The 16,747-nt window shown below is 40.6% G+C and overlaps 2 protein-coding genes across 2 annotated transcripts; one reads left to right on the top strand and one right to left on the bottom strand.

Annotated features, from left to right (window-relative positions):
* Positions 1-46: 46 nt before the first annotated feature.
* Positions 47-8,218, bottom strand: derl2 (derlin 2). Its single transcript, XM_071904268.2, has 7 exons — positions 8,114-8,218; positions 4,731-4,796; positions 2,776-2,849; positions 2,387-2,480; positions 1,011-1,206; positions 805-895; positions 47-629 (listed from the first exon to the last, which is right to left on the bottom strand). Exons 1-7 carry the CDS (start codon positions 8,204-8,206, stop codon positions 524-526), a joined length of 720 nt encoding a protein of 239 aa, XP_071760369.1. The 5' UTR covers positions 8,207-8,218; the 3' UTR covers positions 47-523.
* A 2,809-nt stretch (positions 8,219-11,027) lies between these two features.
* Positions 11,028-16,168, top strand: LOC139915606 (dual specificity tyrosine-phosphorylation-regulated kinase 4-like). Its single transcript, XM_078286217.1, has 12 exons — positions 11,028-11,033; positions 12,954-13,100; positions 13,187-13,304; positions 13,477-13,628; positions 14,047-14,183; positions 14,332-14,472; positions 14,635-14,773; positions 15,026-15,107; positions 15,208-15,380; positions 15,499-15,565; positions 15,662-15,791; positions 15,961-16,168. Exons 1-12 carry the CDS (start codon positions 11,028-11,030, stop codon positions 16,166-16,168), a joined length of 1,500 nt encoding a protein of 499 aa, XP_078142343.1.
* The last annotated feature ends 579 nt before the right edge of the window (positions 16,169-16,747 follow it).

Genomic DNA, 16,747 nt, shown 5'->3' with positions numbered 1-16,747 from the left:
ACAAACAACAGTCAGGCAAATGAAATATAACCAAAAAGTAATTTGCCACACACATTTATTCTTTAAAAAAGTGAAATGAAAAAAAATAAAATAAAATAAAATAAAATAAAAACAAAACACTCGCCATCTGAATAAATTAATTCAGATATTTTACTGCTGCTGTCATTTTCTCTCTTTCATCTGACAATTGTTGAATATCACTATTTTTTCTCTGATGAAGACAAACATCGACCGAGCCAAAAGGCTCGCCATCCAAAGTCCCCGGGGCTTCTGTTCTCTCAAGTAGTCTTAGAGCAACAATCTGGCATCGAGAAGAGTTTCTGAGGGTGATGTAAGCCATTTACAAAGACAACAGACGGAGATCTCCCAATGAGTTCTGGTGGTTTGGCATTCTTAGTCCAGAACAAAACAAACAAGTCGGAAAAAAAGACCACGTTCGTCCCCTTCATCTCTCTCTCTCTGAGGGAATGTCCTTAGAAGTGACCTGGCGATCAGGGGGGTGGGGGGGTGGGGTGGGGCTTGTTTAACCCCCAAGGCGCTGTCCCTCCCCCCAGGCAAACCCTCCGGGGCGCTCCTCGGGGAGGGGGTTGTAGTTGGCGTCTTCCTCTGGAGTGTCGAACAGCATCTTTCTGCGGGGAGATACAGAGAAGAAGAGGTGGATGGACGACTTCTAGAGACGCACACAGGTAGTGACGGATCTCACTTCCAACAGGCCGATATCTCGTAAAATGACGACAAAATGGACAGAAAACAGAACAAATACATCTCTGTATTAGTATTTGCGTAAGGGAATGTAGGACTCACATGATAGAGGGGGTCTTGAGCCACCTGCCACCACCTGGCTGGTTGGGGAACACATCCTCCAAGAAGAAGTACACATGACCAACAGCGATACCTCAGGACGGGACAAAACATGAAATCACAATCACTATCATCCACAAAGACACATTTTGGCTCTTGGAATACCGCTAAGGCGCTAAATAATGAATGAAGATGAGAGCAACAGCTACCTAATAGATCCACAATGATGGAGTTGCCCAGCAACAGAGAGAATCCCATCAGCACCCAGGGCAGGAAGGGCGCCTGGAAGTTCAGCAGGCCGAAGAAGTTCATGCGAACGTTCGGGTTTCGCCGACTCCACACGTACACCAGCATGATAGTGAAGGCTTGGCCCAGGAACACCAAACTCACAAAAGTGCCAAATATCTGGGAGCTTGTTAAAGAAGAACGTGGCAAATAAACTAAATAAACTAGAATTCAACAGTTGAATCCAAAAACGACTTAACACGTCCTTTCAACACAGTAACACTCACACTGCAACGGGACCTTCCTACATCCAATTTCCGATTACCCATTGCCTGAAACTTGTATACATTGTGGTATTAGATACGTTATTTTAATTAGTCTGCAAGTAGAGCGCACAAGTACTCTGATGCTGTGTTCAAGTCATATTGGATGTTCTGTAAATATGAACTGCCTACTGGGTTCGAATCCGGCCAAAGACTTTTTTAGCATTTGATCCCTCTCTCTCCTCCCCAATCTTTCTTGTCTCTCTCCACTGTTAAGTATCAAATCAAGGGTAAAAGGCAAAAAAACAAATTTTTTTTTTAAAAACATAAAAAAAAGAAAACTGGCAGCCAGCAAACTAAACATGGAAGTGTGTGAGCAACGCTAAACAATATCACATGGACTATTATAACTAAAATGTTGTGAATATTGTTCAATCACAGGTATTTAAAGACATTGTGTAACTGCAGTGTGAGTGTTATTGTGTTTTAATTGCTTTTTGGGTTCAACGGTTGGAGCTTGCTTTGGCCCTTGAGTGTGTATGGAAGAGCAGCGCTCAAACTGAAGATCTACAGTGAAGTAATTGAGTAAATTCTGACCACAATCAATCATCATGATGGCAAAAACTAGGAAAATAATGCCCAGGTTGAAAATAACCAGAATTATCCATTAATCACTCTTTAACAGGCTCTAACAGGTGCGTGATATGTTTCTTGCTGGTTATACCACCTGCAGCAATCAGGGTATTAATTTAGCAGTAAAGATACAGGAAAAGAAACCAGATGGCAAAGAGTATGTGGGAAAGCAACCCACAAGCCTCCAGACAGGACAGATGTGATGTTTTCAATGCATCAAATATTTCCAGTACATACATTGTCTGTGGACCTCAGGATAAGTAGTTTGTAGCTAACAAAAAATACAACTTTTAAAAAGGTGCATTATCTAAGATTTTTACTCGTATGCCTGTTGATCAATACCAGTGACTCAGTGATTACTTGGCCTGGTGCTGAGATTTCTGGCTTTCAAATCTCTCTTTCTGGCCCATACTCTGTTTTGGACAAACCCACCAATCAAAGAGAAGCTTTCAGAGGAAGGATACAGTCATCAGAAGCCCACCAAAGAGGAACATGAAGACAAAGTCAGCCGTGCGTCCCCTGAAAGAGCCCTCCTCCAGCATACGACAGTATCGGTACCTGAAGGCAAGCGGTTAAGGAAATATACACAAAACATGCAACATATCCTGATTATAGAAACACAACTGCAAGGCCAATCTTACGTTTCATCATCATCATCATCATCATAACATAAAGATTCTGATCATGTGACTTATTTCCCTCCATTTGTATGTCTAGTCCCCAGAGCAGCGTAGCGTTTAATAATCCCATCTCTGAAACCACATGTACCTTTACCCTTTTTAAGTGAAACAGAAAATATGCAAATGTATTTCATATGCATACTTGCAGAGAGACCCGCAACTGAAAAGGATACAAAAAAATCATATTGAACAGGAAGTTGAAGCCAACTGGACCAAAAAACAGAAAGTTGGTTATTAGCCGCCATACCTGGAAAATGAGACAAAGAGAGAGAAGATTCAGCTGTAAACCAGGACATGAATACAACAGAATTAATAAATCCACAAATCATTTGTCTGAGAAAAAATATCACTTTTTTCAACAGCTTGCGTTTTAATAGTGGCTGGAGCCTATGTTTTATTATTGAATCTCCAGCAGTTAGCCTTCAGGGACAATTCAGTAAAACCTAAGGTGCGGCAAAATAACATGACATCATGGAAACGGTTGTGGACATAATGATGTGAAGCAGACCACAAGACATGTGAAACATTACTAACAGGCCTGGAGAAGTACAGTACGTGTCAAAAACTTGACGCATTGGGTAAGCCATCTTCAGTTTGGGACACACAAATAATAGAATAAATATTTGACTTTAATTCACGGCTAATGATGTGAATTTGCCAAGAGGATTCAGACTGTTTGAATTTAATGTTACAACCAAGATAATTCTGAAAGACTTCTTGGTTACATAAGTCTGGTTGCAAAGGTAACTTAAGATTGTATTTGTATTAAGTACGCTGAATTCAAATACAAATACAAAGAGTGAAGTCGAACTTATTGCTAAGCCTTCCAATCACATTCATTTAGAACTGTAATCAACCGATTGTATCAGAGATGTTCAGTTACACTGTATAGACAAATTTAATGGTTGCCTTTCAAAAAAGCTAACAATATATTCAGAAATGTTCTACATCCCTACTGTTGAATACACCTGAAGTCAGGCTGAAAATATAAATAACACAGCTGAAAACATTATGTATATTGTGAAGGAATTATCTTAAATTAAGCTAGGGCTAAGCACACCGGTAATAAAAACAAGTTACTAATTTTGTCATGAAGGTGCAACTAAGTACATTGCAAAGCAACCGGGTTGTTTTGCATTAGCCACCTGCTGTAATGTGTTTCCATGCTACACCAAAGAGCAAGTAGTAGCAAGATAATCATCTCGCTCACCCAAAACCTCTTCCTGAGGCCAAGGCTTCATTAGACACAGTTATGCAACATTATACTGCCATGTCACTCTGCTACAGTTATTAGGCCTATCAGCTTCACCTCTTTGTAAGCCAGTACAAACTCTCTGAATAATTTGAATTTTGAGCTGCAATAATGCTGCTGCTGAAAAGTAATAGTGTGTGAATGTACCCCCTTTAATCCTGTCCTGTATCTCTGTCTCCCTCTCAACTATCTTCCCATATATTAAAAGCGCCTTAAAACACTTTCAACATTACAAAACAGCTATTGGTGATGTAACTTTCATTTCTGAGCCCATTTTGTTGTTTGTTGGTGTATTTTTTCATTCCTGTGGATAACTGACCAAATGTAGACGATGTGACGTCACACTGAGATATTAGCAGCTACAATGGAGTTTGGTGTCAGTCCCTAAGGCACCAATGTCTGTTTCTGGTGAAAGATAATAAACTCATGATGATAAAAGTGATCAAGATGTTTAACCAGGGCGACCTTCTACACCTGTATCTCTTGCATCGTAATATTTCAAATATCATGGATTTTATTTGATTTTTAGCTGGGATAACTTTTTATTACTTTCACCAAAAACAAAACAGTCATACAGGGAGAAATCCATCACATGGGGCAGAGACACCAATTTCTCCGCCGACAATAGACCAGAATGCATTGCAGCCACAGCTTGCATTTTTGGGGATCTGGCATTGGCAGCGTGTCCCAGACAACGCCTCTTTCAACAGCGTTTTTTGTAATTTGAACGACCGAGCACGGCGCACCACGGCCTTGTTTTCTCTCCACTCGCACCTCTTCTCGACTGGAAAAACTAGCGCTGTCCACCATCACACTTACAGCACAGAGAACCCTCTTCTCTGGAGGTTATTCTGCTAAATGGAGGAAATCACTCACCTGGTAATTCCTTAGAATCAAATCAGGGTTGAAGTACAGTTGAAAAGGTGTGATGAGCTCTAGTTGCTGTGAGAGAAGAGGACAGAAAAGATAACTGTCATGAGAACTTCAACTGATGATCCAGCTTTGACATACATTACCATCGCCATATGACAAAAACAAAATTCAATATGAACACATTTGATATAAACAACAATTTGGGGGTCTTTACAAACATTAAATATGCTGAAATGTGATGGGAAAAAAATATTGCTTATTTTCCACTTCTGCCTCAGCATATTTAAACTCGACCTCAAAGAAGGGACCCTCCCTGTTCCCTTGCTCATTTTGTGTGTTCGCATTCACATTAATATTCAGTTTATATTCAAGATAATCAAATATTCTGTTTGTGAGCTGGTGCATGTAAACACTATGTCCTGTTTACAGTGACGGAGATAAGCCCATATCCCAAATATGAGAAACACAAATATGCGAGCTGGAATATGCCGATATTAACCAATGATAACATCCTCATAATGTAAACTCCTAATAATGAGTCACGAGTGTGTTTACATGCTCATTAATACTGTGAATATGAGCCTTCTCCTGGCTAAGGTCATATCTTAGTCAGGATTGTTGACATGGACCGATGCATATTGTCTAACGCTCTAGTTATCCTGCTGTCTATATTGTGTATTTTATGTTAATATGGTGTTCACATGCCAGAATTCACCAGTTAATATCGGCATATCCCAGCTAGCATATTCGGGTTTTTCATATTTGGGATATGGACTCAAATCTATTCAAGTCTATGAAAACGTGTCTGTGAAAATTAAAGATCTCACATAAGTACACATACGGTAGGATTCAACAGAATTTGACTGAGAATTTTAATGTGCTACAATAATGAATTATATTTAACAAAGGATATAACTACTCCCCAAGACAATTTTAAATCCGATTTTGTTTGATTTTTGTAACAGCTGGCAGAATTATTTTCAATGGTGTGTGGTAGAAATAAACTGTGAGACCACTTTACATGATAAATGAAAAATGTAACTATGAAAATTATACTACACTATTACCATCTGGCTTAGGCTGTGGTTTTTCAAATCACTCGCCATGCTTGAGAAGTTGCACGTTAATTTGCCCATCCCAAACCGAGGGTGGCATACAGAACAAATTGTTTTCACACACATACCATTCTAGGCCGACTGTGGGAGCAAAACAAAACTGTTTTTCACTGACGCCTACCAATAAACCTCACACTGTGCTAGGACTACTAAACAAGCCGACTGAAAAAATAAAAATATTGGACCAAATCTTTGATCTTTGAATTAATTCTGAGCTAAAAAGACAAGCGGGCTGCTCGGTGTAATGGATTTTAAGCGAACACAGAAACAAGTGTGGGATTTCTCAAGCTTGTTCACGTCCTCCAAGTTTTGACTCTCATCTCCATGTTCATAAACAGATAAAAAAGAAGAGAGACATTAGAGGGCACTCGGGTGTCGCAAACAGATTTCAAGATATCAGAGCGCACCATGTTCTCACAACAGTCGTACATATCTCACGCAGCCTTGTTTCGTACTGAACCTACACACAGCCAGCTGAGTTATCCATCACTGTGTGTGCGCCGTTCCATTACTCCAATAACTCAAGTGAACTTTCTGAAGGAGCGAGTCGACAATGATGCAGACCTCAGGAGCGCATCTTGCCCAGAATGCATCGTGATCATTCGTCATCTCCTGTGCACGACCCACCACGTCCGAACAAGTTAAAGTGCAAGAAAACAAACAATATTTAGAGGATTTAGAATTGTTTATGAAATGAACTCTCAATTTTAAAGGCTGTAGCAGCAAGTTCAGGCTGAACAAGACTTGCTTTCAACGCTGTTGAGAGGCAGGTAACTTGATAGCAAGTTTAGCAGTTCTGCTTGACACTATTCTGTGCCACTGTCATTTGAATACTGTGCTGTAACTCCACCCTGCCTAGAGTGCGCTCTAAACGCTCTAAGTGACACTGTGTATCATGAATGTGATTGCGTTCTGCATTATTAAACAATCCAATATAGTTCAGTTATGAGGTGCACAGTGCCAATTTGCCAACACACTCTAGGAAAGTCAAAGACAATTACGTGGGTTATTCCTGAGATTCCTTAGATATGTGGTTCCCAAAGTGGGGTCTGAGGGCTACTAGAGGTCCCCAACAAAATGAGGAAGAGTTCATTCATATTTGCACAATGAAAGGATGACTGCTCTGATCATGGGTTTCACTGTACCTACTGTTACAACCCCACCAACAGTATAGACAGATATGCATGTACATAGTCATATCTAACAGCAAAAATCTAGTGTGCCTATATATTTGAGGGACCTTGACATGGAAAAGAGTGGGACCCCTGCTGTGTATTACTTTACATATTTGGGACATGTTTCAACCTTTAAGTCTATGAAAATGAATTGAAATGACACCCTCATTCAGAAACTGCCCTCCAAAATCTACTTCAGAGACACACATACAAAAACACACAACACACACGACTTTATGCCACTTCAGGAAAAAAATCATTGTGTTCTTGAAACTGTCCTTGCTCACCTTTACAGGATCACATTTTTCTCTTGTATGGAGAACACCACGCCAAAGTCCCTTAAATGTGACCTTGGGTATCTCTTCAAATCGGCCTACATATAATTCACCATACAACACTTTTTCAATAAAATATCAACTTTTATAACTAGTTCGCCTGTTGTTTCCACAATCTTCTACGACCAAAATACATGGCGGTGGGCGGCAGTGCACAGAGTGAACCAATTATAAGTTTAAATTGTATTGGAATAAGTGCTGCTTGGTGGATTATATAGTTGCCGAGTTGAAAAACGGTTCCTAACAATTCAAAAACGGTATTGAGTCACATTTCATGATGTGGGTCTCTTGGCCGATAAGCAAGGCCACTTTAATTTGACAGATTTTTGAATGGAGTTTGGCATGACGTTCTCTAACGAGAACAGCACATATTCTGCAACCAGCGAGCGAAGAGCTTTCGCTTGCAAGGCAGTTTGTAAACTACTAAACTAACACAAGCAAATTACACTAACCGTAACGTCTGCTGACAATATTAATTCACTGGTCAAATGAAATTAAGAAGACACCAACCACAGATACGCTTTTGCTGTCTTGCTACCTTGCTAGGGCAGCTAAACCTACAGTATCACTGGCTAACCAAATCCTGACACGTACCGTTCTCGCTTTCTCTACAGCAGCACCCATAGGCGCTACGGCTAAACGAGCGAGCTAACAGTAAAGTAAACACGTAGCTAGGTTAAGAGGTATGAAATTGAGTGGCATCCAAGGCCCGTAAGTGGCCGAAATAGCACAGTAAATAGTTGGATTTGGACATATCTTACCACTGCGGCGGTTGTGAGGACACAGGCGGTGGTATATGCCCTAGTTACAACAGGAATCTGTAAGTACTCCTGCTGTAAAGTCTGGTAAGCCATTTTGGACGGACTGAAAGCTTCCGGCACTTTCTTGACACGTCATTCCAGGATGCGAATGGTGGTGCGTTCAAACACATGGGAAAAATTGGAGATACGACTTCCTACTAGACTTCCTAATAGAATTGTAGAACAACAATGTATGTAGCTGTAACACAAATAAACAAGGAAATGATAACAAAAAATATGCACAATCAAAATATCTGATACAAGAAGCACAGAGGCAAAGTAAGATCAATTAAAATAGCAAGGATTTTTTATAATGGGTACCTTACCCGAATTTCCCCAAGGGGATTAATAAAGTCATGTCTTATCTTATCTCTTATCCCCTGAAGGGCTCAATGAAGATCTTGATCTCTCATGTTTTTCGTGATCATTGTCATTTACCTTTCTTGAATTTGTTTGCATTAGAGTCTCACTTCTCCTTTTCGTGACGATTTCATTTCATTTTGTTATAATGCTATGCTATGTAGCTAGTGCCATATTATAGTAGATTTTTGGGGTATATTGTATAATAAAATAGAACATAGTATTTGAAGTTTCTCTGTTTTGTTTCGTCTCTAGTGGCTACTGAGTCTGGCAGAAGTGTTTACTATTTACTATTATCTATCATTTGTATTTATTTTCATTATCCAGTCTAGTCTGTCCCAGGTAAATTCACGTCAGTTCCTTTTATTTTCCTTCCTTTTTTTCACATCCCCCCCCCTTTTCTTATTTCTAGGATCCTCTTCCACTCCCCTTGAGTGCTGCCTGAGGAAAGGTACTGAGCCCAAAATGCGTTGCATGTTCTGCATGTTTATAGCCTATATACTGTATGTTCATTATGCACTGTTGTCTACTGATGTGCTTTTGAAGCTTCAAAAAATAAAAAGTAAGATGCTTCCAATCCTTCTATTTTGATTTTTGACGACCCGAAGACAGGCGACCTGTCAATCACTATCCGTTATATCCTGTTAATGACACAATTATTTTTAAAATCGCCATAAGGACACACATTAGAAGAAGTGAAATTAGCTACTGAGACCATAACCTCCTGTCGAAAAAATGTATTGACTTTATATTTTGAGTGAGAAGTTGGGTTGTGGTCCCATTGACTTGGATGGAGTTGGGCAGCTTGGAGTCTTTTTGGAGCCAGCATCTAGCGGATGCTAGAGGAATTGCCGCCTGCCGACACTTCCTTATTGACTTCAAAATTCACCCGTGGTTTTGTCCGCTTGGGTTGTTCCACAGTACAGAATTGTGTGGTGAAAAGTTGTGTCCATATGACAGAAGAATTCAACCCAACATAGATAAGTCTCCCGTGAGCCAATGGTTAAAAAAAAAATCTTTCCAACTTCCATTCTGGGATTAATGTTCAAATTTTCTGTATTTTGCACATTTATCAGGGGTGCAGGCCAGAATCAAAGAGATACAGCCACTTGCCAAGTATGTGTACTGTGCTGCACCTAATCTAAATCTGGCTCTAAACGATGCAGTCCAAAATGTCAGTGAGACGCGCAAATTTTATGATACTGTGGAGGCTCTTTATACTTTTTTTTTAGCCATAGTGCCTATCAAAAGACGGTCAATGGTCTCTGGCATTATATCCACGGAATCTTCAGAGCACGGAAACGTTACCCTAAAAAAACTGAACTGAAAACTTGAATTGAATTGACCCAAGTGCACTCAGGCATGCGGAAGATGAAGTAGCCTACTCTTCCAGGCCGTGAAGCGCCTGACAGACCACTACAGCATGGACCTGTCACCGGAGTTCCCTGGCCAAATGCTTGAATGCTGCAGCTGTTTTAAGTCTGACATATCAAAACAGCAATCTGTAAGATCTGGCAAAAATGCTCATTGTCGACCACAGCTCAATGACCGCAGACTTTACCAACATTTGCACTGCAATGCTGCTATTCCTCACCATTTAATTTCATTTTAAAATTGGATTTAATTGGTAAATTCATGTATCTGCTTTCTTTGTTTTAAGCATCTGAACATGAACAACTCATAATTTCACCGAGACAGATTCTTTGGAGCTATATGACACAAATGGGAGACCTTTTTGTGAATGATGTTTAAACTTAACTGTGTTCCATATGTATTAATTGTTCTTTCTGGATTCTCTGGAAGATGTTGACTGTCCCGGGTGTGGTCCTTTCTGTTCTATTGTCCCAGGTGTGATCCAATTCTTTTCTATTCTATACTATTTTTGGGAGGCAGGGCAAGAAGAGACAGTTTTCTCTTGCAAAGTGCTCTAAGGCTCAAACTCCAGGCAGCTTTGATTCTTTAGAGACAAAATCAAGCCCATTTTGTTGAGTTGCAGCAGCACAAAAATGAATCTTATTTCATGGCAGCGGCAACACTACTTAACCAGTAAATGTGCTCTTATCTTCAGAAATTCACTCAAGGCACAAACTGTGTGCACAAAGTCAGTTTTCCATTCATTATCAAGGGATCAGCTCCAGCAAATGTCTCCATCATTTTCAGCCTAGAAACGCCCAGCACTGAACGAGGCCAAGTTGCTCCTGCAAGATCTACCAGCAGCCACTAGATGGCGCTGCTGTTCCTCTGCTTGCTTCTTCAATGTCGTCCTACTGTGGGCTATGAAGTTGGATTTGCATTTGACAAGTGCAAGTGTTTGATAGGTTCCCTTCTCGATAGGTTAGATGATTTTCACATAAACTGTTTCATTTAAAACGTTGCTTATTATTCAATTGTACATTGAATTTATTTCTCATTTAAACCTGCAATAAGCGATATCAGACCTTATAACCAATCCTGAAACTAACGTGTGCTATTCGGAGATTTCATTGAGACATAATGATATAAACTGTGTTAGATTATGGACGTGAGACTGTAACTATATTTGACACAGTAACTGTGATTAACGGTTTATGCCTATAGGACAAAGGAGGCCTTCCACAAACAAAAAAAGAACCAGAAAGTAGCACAATATTTTCCACAAAGGGTTAATTGATGTAGCTGAAAGTAGGTAGGTCTGCTTCAAAACTTTACATTACTTTCCATCGAAATAAGGATTAGTTTCAACCAAGCAACAGTATAAATCAACGGTGCGTTCAAATCACGCTCATAATTCCTGTAAAGAATTTTTTGTATTTTTTTTTGGAGAAAATCCATAACAGGCTCCTAAGGTTCAAAAAAGAAAGAAAGAAAGTAGTTTTGGTTTCATTTGTGTCTGTGTTTTATACACTTTCAATGTAAATATGGCATGTGTAGACTAATCCTATCTAAGACAGAGAAATGCTACTCACAGCGCTAACGAAAAATCCCATATATTCCTATATTAACTCACAGACCTTGTCGTAATTTATGATATTTTCCATCCCCTATAGTATTAGCCTACTGTAGTATTCCAAATAATATCCCTAAAGTTGTAGGCCTACTAAATTAGAGAAATATTTTTCACGAGTTTAAAAGTCAATAGGGTAGGCTATGATATTCCAATAGAGACCTATAGTGTGTGTGTGTGTGTGTGTGTGTGTGTGTGTGTGGGCCTATTCAATAATTTATGACATTGACCAAGTGGTCTAACAATCTCTTGTCAGTCATCAGTCATTGCTCCACTTTTCCCCAGAAATGTATTTTCCATCTAAGCAGGTTTGGAGGATTTGGTGGCAAATTATATCAGATGGATTTTCCATATAGGCTCTACCTGCACAACTCTAGAGACAAGTCACTGTAATATTCCTATTGAGACCAATAGAGCGTCCGTGGTAGTCCATACTGAGCTGTATTGTTCTTTATAGTAGGCTATTGCTTATCTTTTATAGTAATCACTATGATATTCCTATAATATTTCTCATAGTTGTATAGTATTCTTATGTCATTTACTATAGGTCTTTATCATAGTGTTCGGAACCAGCCGCACCACTATACCGTCATAAATGGCTCAGTTCTTTTCAGTTTAGGTTTTCATTGCAGCGTTCAGTAGCGAGCAGAGAAATGACACATCAAGTGATTTTATAGACGACCACCATGAGTTTTTCCGACCTTTTGAAAGTTTCCAGGATAGAAATTGGACAGAGGCCAGAAAGACTTCTTAAAAGAAGACGCAACGAACCACAGAACGAGGTTGGTTGAATTTATTTTTCAGTGAAATCTCAAACGTTTTGACATCAAAGACACCCGATTGATAAGATTGAATCCCAGAGACACTCGTATGGGCAGATTTTAATTGTTGTTCATTAATTATTTGGTAGTACTGATTTAGTATTGAGTTGTATAACTGTTTACACTGTATGTGGGGAGATAACACAGGTGAGAGAAACCTACACTGCCTGTCAAAAGTTTGCGGAGCAGTGAAAAACAGAAAGGCTGTGGGTGTACGTGTGTAGTGCTCTGGTCCTCTGACAAAAATAAAGAATATAGACTATGGACGTAATATGGGCTACATTCAGCTGTGAGATACCCTCAATGAAACACCAAGTGTATGCTGAAACGGGTGAACATAGAAAAATAAAGGCTTTCTTAACTTTTGCACACTAAAGAGGATCCTTCCTTTTTTCAAGTGCAGGCTACCTGTGGAGGACTGTGTTCAGAGCAAACAGTCTGTACTGCTCTGACAATAGCAAGATCATTAATTTATTATTTTTACACTTAACTCAACCTGCTTTGTTCACCACACATACACACACGCAAATATAATACTGTCTATCTGATGTTCTCCCCTCAAAAGCTGTTGTGTAATTGCATCATTCTGCATCATCTTCAAGAAAATCACATTTTCTTTTTTTTTTTTGATGCACAGAACAATGTCACCAAGAAAGGCTTCTTGCCCAAGCTGGAGCCAAAGTCTGTGGGTGTGAACGCTCCAAAGCGCCCCCAGCAGCCGGATGTTGTTCTACCACAGATCCACAGGAGCCAGCAGAAAACCCACCAGCGTGGTGGTCTTCTGGTCAGTCCTGATGTCTATTTACACATTTGTTGTTATCTGTCTCCTCATAAAACATCTCACTGCATGTATTCGGTTCCTCTAATCAGCCACAGGTGCGAGTGCAGAACGGCCACGGCTCCACCGTGGAAAGCTTCGCTTCCAAGACGAAGCTGAAGATTGACAAGGAGAAATCCTGTAATGGACAAGAGGTCATGTCCCCTGCATGTAAGTGGGCTGAGACCAGGAGAGGTTCTCCTTGAACTGTCAAAAAGGGCCCAAGTTTAGGATCCAAGTTTACAGCCTTTTTATAATCTTATAGTGAGATCATGAGAGAGGGACAAAAAGAGAGAGCAAGTGAAAAAGACATCTGACTCACCTTTTCTTTCCCTCCATACAGATGTCTTGAAGGCCTACAAGAAATACCTGACAGAGTTTGAGCAGGAAGAAATTAAAGACTATGAACAGGTGTGGTACCTCGGCCATAAGGCTAAGAAGATCCAGGGATCCTATAACTCACAATACGACAATGAGGAAGGATTCTACAGGACGGTAACTATTGCACTATTCTTTCAAACAGAAGAAAATGATTCCTAGTTCCAGCTGTTGATTGCTCAACAATTATTATTATTTGTTTATCCCTTTATTGTTGGACTGAAGACATTTTTGCACCTTCAAATTAATTGATTGAGCTTTTGTTGCAAAGTCCGATAGCATGTGACAGCCAAACCCAAGTTCAGCACATAATTTGTTCAGCTATAAAACGCTTGTGGAGCTTCATAATGTTTGTGAACATTGAAGTGAAACCTGTATTTTGAGTCAGGATGGGTTATGACAGTAGCAAAAAGCTTATTTTCCATTAATATTTATTTCAATCTAGTGGATGTGAATATTTGGAGGCTTTGCACTGTGGGACGATTTGTCCCATGGTGTATCTTATCAACTGATCTTTTGAACTTTTGGTCCGCAGGTCATCAAAGATCACATCGCCTACCGCTACGAGGTGCTGGCAGTGATCAATGAAGGCGGCTACGGCCAGGTCCTCAAGTGCCGGGACCACAAAACAATGGAGCTTGTGGCCCTGAAAGTCGTACGAAACCTGGACTGGTGAAACATTTTCTAAAACTCCAGAATAGCAGACACAAATAAAAGAGACAAAGCTGAACCTGATATGATACTTTAGGAATCAGCTTAGACAACAGTCACTCATTATGACTGAGCTTATATTCTCCTCTGTGGTCCTGTTGGTATTTAGGTGCAACCATGAGGCGATGGTTGAGGTGAAGATCTTAGATGCGCTGCGGAAGAAGGACAACAACAATGCAGCCAACATCCTGCATATGAAGGATAACTTCTACTTCCGCAGCCATCTCTGCATGTCCTTTGAACTCTTGGGGTGAGTTCAGAAAATACTCATTATTTTGTTATTATGATTATGCAGCTGGACTCATGCAAGCAAGCTAACTTGTACCAATGCTATTAAGCAACTCAAGAGGCCGTGGGGATTTGTTCATCAAATCAAAAGGTAACTTAAGTCTATCACTCTCATTCTCTCCAGAAAAGACTTGTTTAAGACTCTGGAAGCGAACAACTTCCAGGGCTTCAGCATCCCTCAGGTCAGACAGTATGCCATAGACCTGCTCAACTGCCTGCAACTGCTCAAGAAGGAGAGGATCATCCACTGCGACCTAAAACCGGTAGGAGTCAAAGTCGATTTTCACTGTGAAACGATCCATCGGTGCAGCTCAAATAATCCACAAGTATTGGGTATTCCAATCAAATTCTCACTGATTCTTGATTCCTTGCCTAAAATACTCAATGCGAGGTGTATTCATTGTTATTTGTTACAGTGCACTGAGTTGTTAGACAATATTGAGTAGTTTAAGAGTAGTTTTACTAAGATGTGGTGCAGGTAAGGCACTGGTCATACTTACATGTTGCTTTTTCAGGAAAACATCCTCTTCTCCGATATAGACCAGGAGCATGTGAAGGTGATTGACTTTGGGGCGAGCTGCTTTGAGGAGAACAGAGGTGAGTGTGTGTTGGTTGTTTGTTCTCATCATTATGAAATCATTACAGGCTGTGTCAATTCTACCTTTACTATCGGTCTTTTCCTCGTCCTCCTCCACAGCCTCTGCCTGCATCCAGACTCTGCTGTACATGTCTCCGGAGGTTCTGCTGGGCAAAGACTACAGCACGGCCATCGACATGTGGAGCCTGGGCTGCATCTTGGCCGAGCTGCACACCGGCTCCCCTCTCTTTGCTGGCCTCGACATGTACGACCAGTTCAACTGCATCATGGAGGTAACACTAGCAGACGTGCAACACAAACGTCAGGCCATTTCCCATTTCATTGACTGCAGCAAATATTTCGTCACCAAGATGTAATGCTTACTAAGGGTTTTTGTGTGTATTCTTTAAGGTGCTGGGTGTCCCTCCTGCAGAGTTTCTGCGGACAGCACCAAAAAAGGAGAGGAAGAAGTTATTCAGTGAGCAAAAACATTCAAGTCTTTTGATTGTTTCTTGGCTGGTCATCTTTACAAGATATCTTGTAACTGACCTGTCAATGTGTTATGGTTGTGCAGATTCTAAGGGCGTCCCGAAGAACACAATGAACTTCAACGGCAAAATTCGGGTTCCCAACAGCAGGAATCTCGCCAGCCTCCTGAAGTCTAAGGATGCAAACTTCCTGGATTTCATTCAGCGCTGCCTCAAGTAGGTGCACTCCCTCAGAAACACTCGACAGGAACTATACTTTTCCAAAAATGTGTTGTACTATGTTGTACTAAGTAAGCTAAGCTTTCTTTCAGTGTATCTTGTAGAGTGTCCTTAGTTTCTCTCTGAATGTGTGGACTGCAGCGCCTTCATATATCTCGTTATTTAGATATAAACCAGAGGAGCGCATGACACCAGACGAGGCCATGCAGCATCCGTGGATTAGGAAGCAGCTTCTCTACAAGAGAGAGCAAATGCCAGCTGTGCGACTGCAACCAGTCGAGGAGAAGGTAGCCGAGGTCACACTCAAGAGCTCCACCGCAGGGAAGGGAAAAATCCCTGTGCAAAGTGTAAGTACCATGAGCACATCAAGGTGAATGGCTTTGTGGTGAGCTGCTATTGTATAACAAAGATGAGTGTGTGCAAGCCATGTTTCCTAAAAGATATCATAGAGTTGTTCATTGTAGACCAGCAGAGTTTATGCTAGGGAGAGGAGAAGGGGAGAGAGTCTGTGCATGAGAACATGATGCCCAGTGTACATGAGGCACTGTTGCTGAAAATGCTCCAATGCCAGTTTGAACGATAGGAGCTCCAGCTAGTTTATAGGCTTTCTGCTCTGCTGTCCAAACATCATTATTGCACTGCTTTGGAGAACCACTCTCAGTCTCAGGGAGGTGTGCATGGGATAAGCAGGAAACAGCTCTGAGCATATAGCATTGGAATACACTGCAGCAAGGCCGTAGCCATGGAGTCGACACTGGGGGGGACCAAATCTGCCGGGGGGTCTGCCCCCCCCCCCCAAGAAAAAAATCAAAATTTGAAAACTCATTTCCTGCCATTCGAAAATATTTAAAAATTCACTAACACATGGGATGAACTTTTTATTTATTTTTTACAATAATGTCTAATACTGTATTGTATTACATTGCTCTGTTTTTTCTTTTTTACCTTTTCTT

Source organism: Centroberyx gerrardi, chromosome 2 (assembly GCF_048128805.1).
Source record: "Centroberyx gerrardi isolate f3 chromosome 2, fCenGer3.hap1.cur.20231027, whole genome shotgun sequence".
NCBI classification, from domain to species: Eukaryota; Metazoa; Chordata; class Actinopteri; order Beryciformes; family Berycidae; genus Centroberyx; species Centroberyx gerrardi.
Note: the sequence above shows the minus strand (reverse complement) of the source record. Positions and strands in the feature narration are given on the sequence as shown.